Genomic DNA, 7889 nt, shown 5'->3' with positions numbered 1-7889 from the left:
CAGGCTACTCACCGGCATTTTTGACACAGGGCCGCGAGCCAAAGCTACCGAACACACTCTATGACAGAGAAACGCTAGGTACGGGAAGGCAACCAGAGTCACCGAAAGGAAACGCTGAGAAGATGAGAGAGGTCTTCGAGATTGTGCGCAGGAACCTAGAGAGGGTGTCCCAGGACCAAGCAAGGCATTACAACCTACGGAGAAGACAGTGGAAGCCAAGCGTTGGTGAAGTGGTGTGGGCCAAGGAGCACCATTTGTCTAAAGCGGGTGAAGGGTTTGCGGCCAAATTAGCTTCGAGGTTCGATGGACCGTATCAAATTGTGGATTTCATATCGCCAGTGATATGTAAGATTCGCCACCGGACGAACAAAAAGGAACGTACGGTACATGTGAGCGACCTAAAACAGCAGGATCAGGAGGAGAATGGGGACAAGAACGTGGAGTCGGATCCGTCAGAAGGAAGCAGGGAAGGCATGCAGGAGAAGATGACAACACCTGAGAACGGACGGGCCTCGGCAGCCGTTCTAGCGTCAGGCCGAGGCGAGAGTCAACGGATGCAGACGGCGAGTCCGACAACCATTACGTCGTCAGGCCAAGGCGAGAGTCAACGGCTGCGGACCGCGAGCAGACCAGAGTATTGCCCACACAACCACCACCAGGGAAGAGTAGGGTCAGGAAAAGAAAAAAAAGAAAACAGGAGCGGCAGCCTGAAGATGACAGTACCTGAGAGCGGACGAGGCTCGACAACCGTTCTAGCGTCAGGCAAAGGCGAGAGTCAACGGGACAGACGGCGGGTCCGACAACCGTTTTAGCGTCAGGCCAAGGCGAGAGTCAACGGATGCAGACCACGAGCGGACCAGAATATTGCCTCAACAACCAAACCAGGGGATAATAAGTCCACTAACGGCGGGAAGCGGAAGAACAACGGAACCTGAGAACGGACGAGGGTCGCTAACCAATCTAGCGTCAGGCCAGGGCGAGAGTCAACGGGTGAAGACTGCGAGGCCAACAACCGTTCTAGCGTCAGGCCAAGGCGAGAGTCAACGAAGGCAGGCCACGAGCGAACCAGAGCACCAATGAACATTCCCGACGGAAGCGGGACAGAGGGGAAGAATGGAATAGAAGGATGGACCCAGCTGGGTCAACAGCCCACCACCGGAAAGGGGGACCCGATCCGACTCTGAAGGAAAAAACCCACGAAGGAAGAAACAGACTACGGGTCCAGGACTGAAACACAAAGAGGCTATGCAACCGGGCAATAAGCTCGTTGAATGTCCCGAAAAAAGAGGAGGGACAGTACGAGAGTCAAGGAAACAGTACCGTAAGAACGAGCGTCTGGAGTCGGAGACCGACAAAGTCAGACTAAAGACCGGGCCCGAAGCACCAATACCAGAGAGCAGATAGAAGGTGGGAAGAGATCGACGCCGACGTAGGCCGCCGTGGGACATAACGGTAAAGGTCTAAAAGGGAGCGGCGAAACCGAGGTGTAATGGAGAGCCGAGCGAAGGGCTCAAGTCACAAGAAGTTCGACAACCAAGATAAGCGCAACTGCCGAATTGCACCACACGACGAGGCTGGCCACTAGGGGTCAGAGGGTCGAAGGACCCGACGAGGGGCAAGGACGGTCGGGGGGTAGGCGTATGCCTAACCCTCGGCCCACCCTAGCTCCGAGGCGTGGTGCCGAGGACGATCGGGGAGAGGACCCGGAGCCCGTATTCACGTCGGACGAAAGCGAGCTGGAGTGGGAGGAGGACCCGAAGAAAGAAATGAGGACCTGGCGGCTGAAGAGGGCCAGGAGCGGAGCCGATAACCGGATTCTTCCGGGGACCGCGCCTGTGTTTGAGGAGGCGAGGCAGAACCCTAGAGGAAGCGGGGGGACGTCAGCAGCGATGGCAAACGCCATCGTGAAGATGCGGAGACTGGAGGCCGACAGAGTGGTGGCCAGGGAAGCCCCGCATCCGGAACGGATGGCAGCGAGGGAGGAGTACGAGGCCCCTAAGGGAGCGCGCGTCCGCATGCAGCAGCGGGCAGCCATGGCGGCCATGCACGAAATCCAGCAGAGGGCGAGGACCAAGGAGGAGGAGGAGAGAAGGTGGCTCCAGGAGCTCGAAAGGGCAGAGGAGGAGAAGTGCGCGGCATGGGAGCTGGTCCCCTGGCACGAGGAGGGAGAAGCCGGTGGCAAAGGGGGAGAGGTACCCGCCACTCCGCGGTACATACACTCGGAGGAAGTGGTGAAGGAAGAGACCCCGGAGCCGTCCCCACCCCCGTCACCCATAGCGTCAGCGAGGATCCCACCTACGCCCAGGCCACGGCACTGGCCACCCAGCCCCTCACCCAACCCGGTGCCGACCGCCCGTCCACCCACGGCTCCACCAACCCACCCGGAACCCCAGGACCCCGTGGAAAACAAGGACCCTCCGACCCCGCACGCCAGGATGTCGCACCAAGTGAGGGAGTACACTGAAGGAGGCAGACGATGGCGGCAACAGGTCGTCACGTGGACATGGCCGGTTGGGTCCGAAGGGCCCAAAGAAGAAGAGGCGCCGGTCCATGGCGGTTGGGCTCCGCCAACTCCGGACACTGTGGCCGAGCTGGAGAAGGGGCCATGGGTGTGGCCATCACCCAAGGACACCCCAAGGCCCGGACTCCAGCGGCAGTCATCCGCTCCAGCGGTGGGTGTCCTCGCATCCCGGCCGTCCTGGGTGCTGACGGCGTCTGCATCAGAGGTCCAGCGATGGGCTCCGATTCCGGAGGCGGAATGGCCCGCGGGAGTTATGGATGAGCCGGTGATCCGGGACGCCAAGCGCCGAGGTAGCAGCCGGTGCGTGGTCCTGCACCGCGGAAACGAAAGGTTCCGAGTAAGGGTAGCGGCGACTGGGATCCGATTGTTTGGGTTGGTGAACGATGTCCAGGTAGCTGATCCCGCCCGGAGTTAAATAATAAAAAAAATAATAATACGAAACGCAAACACAAAAACACGTAGCACATTATTTAAAAGGACGGATTACACGAACGCGCACATGTGGGCGAAATCTGGAAGAGAAGAGGAGTAAATGTTAGTGGGCACATGAAAGAGAAGAAAAGCACAGGCAGGAACTCACGTGTGGGTCGAAGGGCGGCCGGAAAGAGAGTCCTTCCGCAAGTGCTGGTCCTTCTCCAGGAAAAGGGGTCTATGTCGATGCCATCTAAAGCAAGGAAGAGCAAAAGGTCAGCATGCGCAAACACAAGAGAAGGAAAATGTATATATAAAACCCAAATAGGGCACTCACGTGTATGCCGAAGGCGAAATCCCGAAGAGAAAGCAGCCATCCGCGACATCTGGGTCCATCGAAGGAGGGGGGGGGAGTCCTAAGCTGCCAAGAGGAAGTGGAATGAAGGAAGGGAAAAGGGAAATTTCTAAGAGGAAAACTTACCTAAAATTCCTTCTGTTGTCAGCATTTGCGGAGTCACCATGTGCTTAGGGAAGGGGGCGCCTCGATTACAAGGCGGTCGATCGGCACTCGATAGTGTAAATCGATGGGCAAAGACATCGGAAAAAACAGCACATGACGGGTCACACTACGGAAAAACCAGGGTCACCAAGTGGCAACGCCGCCCCAACGGAAGTTATCGGGATCTATCGGTAACAATCGATCAACGGCGAATGGTGTGACCAGATGACGAGAAGACGAAAATGTGGAAGGCGGGAAGAAGAGCGTAGAACGAAGAAGCATCACGGAAGTACGAATGAGCGGCAAAGTTTGAAATTAAGAACGAGGAATATACTCAAAGGAGATCGGCGCTGTGGAACTCGAGACGGAGCTGTGAGCGTTGACGGAATCCCAAGAGTGTTCCGCTGTAACCGCAGGGCCGGATTTTCCCGAAGAAAGGGGGAGATGTGAGGAGTTACAACTCCGCACAAATGCAAATAGTGATCGCATAAGGAGGGCCTGCCGTTGCCAGTTACGCAACAAGGCAAAGCGTAGTAACGGCAGTGCGAAGCCCGGAGAAAGAGAGTTTGGAGACTCTGGGCTGGAGAAAGAGAGTTTGGAGACTCTGGGTTGGAGAAAGAGAGTTTGGAGACTCTAGAGGAAGAGAGTTTGGAGACTCGGGAAGTGGAGAGAGAGAGGATGGAGACTCCGGACTTGCTGAAAAGAGAGTTTGGAGAGTCAGCAGGCTCAAAAGCAAATAACGGGACAAATCGAACTTTGGACCGGGCCAACGGTAAAATCACGGACTTTGGATCCGGAGACTGGAGATCAAAGGGATAAACCGTTAGAGGAGGCCTATATAAACAGGCCGAGCGCTGGAAGCGAGAGGAACAGTCAAGGAAAGCAAGTGTACGAGTCAACAACGTTAGAACGAAGTCAGCAGAGGAGCTACGACCGTGATAGTCACCAAGGAGCAAGATCGCTACGTCAAGACGTTCGGGACGAGAAGGTCTCCGAACTGAGACGCAGGTAGCTGAGGTCCAAACGACGAAGCACGAGTAGCCAGGAGGCAAACAACAGGAGAGGCTAGACCTAAGCGGGCACCCGAGGAAGCGGCAGGGATTGTGGTGTAGACCCGGTGGACTGTGTAGGAGATCGCGTGCTTAAACCAGGCGATAGCCTGGTGTGACCGTGCAATCCAAGCAGGCGTGGTACCGGCGCCGCCAGTCCGAACCAGACGTGGGCTTGACGCGTTGCTGTTCCACAGGCGTTTGCCTTGGGGATCACAACCGTGAGCTTCCGTGAGTCTGCGTACGACAACAATTCTCAGCCCACGCGACAAGCGCCCACAACGAAGGTCCGCGCCACCCAGGACGACGAAAGCGGCAAGACAGTGGAACCAGGCCGCCGAGCACGACATCCAGGTCCGACCGCACCGACAGAAGAGAAAGGTAGGGTGGAACGTTCGTCTTTCACTGGGCGTCTTGCTACAGGGTCTGCGACGTATCCGGGCGATAGCGCGGTCCGGACAATTGAAGTACATTGTAAACTGAGCTCAAATAAAGACCCGAGAACGAAACTGCGAGTGTTATTACTGGTAACCGGGTGATCACGTTTTTCTATAAACTTGGTGGGACGAACGCACAAACTCTACTGAGCTAGCCGCACGTATTCCGTAGCGAGCAGACAAACAAAATTAGTTCGTTACAACGCCCACTCTAACGTTCTCGAACCGCCCAAAGCTGCCACGCCCACACTTTTGAAAAATGTTTAATATTTTTTTGTTAGTCTTGTATATATCTATCGATTTGCCACTCTTACGCCCACAAACCGCCAGAAACGGTCAGTGTTGACATTTCTCTTCGCACTTCCACCAGCTAAGTAACGGGTATCTAGTATTCAAGGAACTCGGCTATAGCGTTCTCTTTTGTTTTTTCTCTGTTCTGTTAAGTATTGTTATTTCTTCAAAGTTGAAAGTTGATGACACCACTTTTCACATACATAGAACTAAGAGTTGAATAACCGCGTGAGAAAGAGACAAAAGAGGCATTACCGAAATATATTTTTAATTTCATACGAACCTTACATTCACACCTGGTATTACAATTTCCAAGAAGTTTTACTGAAGGGAAGTTTACGCATAATAGGCCACTCTTTCTAACATATATATTTTCCTATTTCCTTGAAAATATACAAATATACGCAAAAAAAAAAATAACAAAACGAACTCAAAATAAACTTTTTCACGGAAATAGAAAATGCAATCTCTGTTTCATTGTTTCCCTATTTCTGTGTAACCTAGTTTCTAATGTATATATGTACTGCATTATTTAATTGAATTAAATATATGATTACTTAATCTTAAACAAATGTACAGGAATTTTACTTTATTATTTATACCCGTTACTCAGTGTAAGAGGTACATTCGTTGTAAATTATGTAACACGAAGAAGTAAGCGTTTTCCCATATAAAGTATACATATTTTTGATCAGGATCAATAGCCGATCTGGCCATGTCCGTCCGTTTTGTGTGGGGTGTGGTTGCAGAAACTGACAAAAATTTAATTCTTGAAAAGTTTCCCAAAATCTTTTTTTTTGGGAATATACTTTGCCCCTAATAAAAAAAAGTTATATGACACGATTTTTTAAATATTTTTTTGGCTCTATCAGCCCAAATTTATATAAATTTTCCTTTTTTCTTACTTTCTTTTAATTTTACTTTCCTTTTCACCTACTTTTTTTTGAACCAATTCCAATCCTTTTAGGTTTTGAGGGACCTTCCGATTGGTCTATCACTCGTTATGATCGGACTACTAAAGCAGATTTTAATTTTTTGGTGTATTTGGACTCTCTTGGTGTGCGTTGTACTTGGACTGCCAGTATATTGTCGATATGCTGGAAATTTAAAAATTTCATGCGCTTTACATAAATGATATACCAAAATGAAATAGTTTTTAAAATTTTATTAATTTCAACAATTTTATTAAAAATGTATAAAGACCACTTACCACTTACTGTTGACAAAACTAAAAATTTACGACAACTGCGGTATAATATAAAGAAAGACCGTAAATGTCGTTAATATAAATTGAATCAACCAATTGAAACCTTTTTTTTTTTTGGTTTTCTTTTAGTACCTGCTGAAGACATTTGGCGAGGAGTAACTGCGGTTAGCAATGCTGGAAAAAAAAGAGGTCGTGGGAAAGGAAGTGGAAAAAAAGTTGCAAAGGATCTTAACAAAGGGCAAACTATCGGATTTGGAAAATGTGGTCGCATATGGCCTGGATTGAATTCACCTCTTATTCGTGGAAACGAACTAATAAATCAAGAGAAACTTAGCGAGAATTTAGATAGAGAAAATGGAATATTAAAATTACGTGATTCAATGGGAAACTTTAAAATGATGAAACTAAATCCAATAGACCGAGGGTGGTCTGGAAGTAAAATGCCCGGACGAAGCATTGGACCTCCTGATCCTGTTGGCGACGAAGAGTTTATATCATTTGATACAAGAGTTTTAGAAAACAAAATTGTTTTCATTATGAAAGGAAATATGGGAAGAAAACGAAGATATTCCGTTCTTTCAGTCACTGGAAATTGTAATGGTTTGGCCGGATTTGCTACCGCTAAAGCGCCAGAAGTTCGTACGGCCCTTCGAAAATCAAAGAACCGAGCAGGCCAAAAACTAATCAACATAAACCTCTGTGAAAATAGAACAATTTTCCACGACTTTCGTACAGATTTCGGAAAAACTAAAATTTTTTGTTTTCAGAAACCTGATGGATATGGCCTAGTATGTCACCGGGCGATTCAAACAATTTGTAATGTTATAGGTATCAAGGATTTATACGCCAAAATTGAGGGGTCTACGAACCTCCAGAATATTGTTAAGGCATTTTTTATTGGTCTGATGACGCAAAGGTCCTATCAGTATATTGCTAACCAAACAAATTCAAACATTGTTCAACAGCAAAAGACAAGAAATAAATTTATTGATGTAAAAGGAATGCCCATTCTTAATTCAACTCGAACTCGTATCACCCACGAAGTTGACTATATGCATTTCACATTAGGAAATCAAATGGTTTTAAAACGAAAAAGCACAGTACCATTTTATTTTTATGGTAAAGGACATAACTTACATAAAATTAAAGCAGAGCGATTTCGGAATCAAGCTAATGTTCGACTACACAAGCTCGTTAATTTGTATGCCTAATTCATGAAGTTATAAAATGTAAATTAAATAAAAAGTAGTTTCATCAATATTTATTTTATATGGAAATAGCGTAATACTTAGTTTTCGGTTTGGCCAAGGTATTGCCAAAAAAAATCTAGGTAAGCTAAAGTGGTATAATCCTACCTACATAGATAACAATTATTACTTTTTCCTAATTAATTTATACGAATTAGGTCCAGTTTTTATCTTATAATATTTAGTGAATATTATAAAAACAATAAATTATTTTTCTTTGCCTTAAT

At 48.2% G+C, this 7889-nt stretch overlaps 2 protein-coding genes across 2 annotated transcripts; both read left to right on the top strand.

Moving 5' to 3' along the window:
• Positions 1-1640: 1640 nt before the first annotated feature.
• LOC122319692 (actin cytoskeleton-regulatory complex protein pan1-like) lies at positions 1641-2936 on the top strand. The gene has a single exon (XM_043207286.1). The coding sequence runs from the start codon at positions 1641-1643 to the stop codon at positions 2934-2936; it is 1296 nt and encodes a 431-aa protein (XP_043063221.1).
• A 720-nt stretch (positions 2937-3656) lies between these two features.
• Positions 3657-7684, top strand: LOC120322354 (28S ribosomal protein S5, mitochondrial-like). Its single transcript, XM_043207285.1, has 2 exons — positions 3657-3720; positions 6545-7684. Exons 1-2 carry the CDS (start codon positions 3657-3659, stop codon positions 7624-7626), a joined length of 1146 nt encoding a protein of 381 aa, XP_043063220.1. The 3' UTR covers positions 7627-7684.
• The last annotated feature ends 205 nt before the right edge of the window (positions 7685-7889 follow it).

Source organism: Drosophila yakuba, unplaced genomic scaffold (genome assembly GCF_016746365.2).
Source record: "Drosophila yakuba strain Tai18E2 unplaced genomic scaffold, Prin_Dyak_Tai18E2_2.1 Segkk8_quiver_pilon_scaf, whole genome shotgun sequence".
Lineage (NCBI taxonomy): Eukaryota > Metazoa > Arthropoda > Insecta > Diptera > Drosophilidae > Drosophila > Drosophila yakuba.
Note: the sequence above shows the minus strand (reverse complement) of the source record. Positions and strands in the feature narration are given on the sequence as shown.

Coding starts and splice junctions, on each gene's coding strand:
- LOC120322354 (XM_043207285.1), top strand. CDS start 3,657: ATGACGAGAAGACGAAAATGTGGAAGGCGGGAAGAAGAGCGTAGAACG. Junction 3,721..6,544: donor AACGAAGAAGCATCACGGAA/GTACGAATGAGC, acceptor GTTTTCTTTTAG/TACCTGCTGAAGACATTTGG.
- LOC122319692 (XM_043207286.1), top strand. CDS start 1,641: ATGCCTAACCCTCGGCCCACCCTAGCTCCGAGGCGTGGTGCCGAGGAC.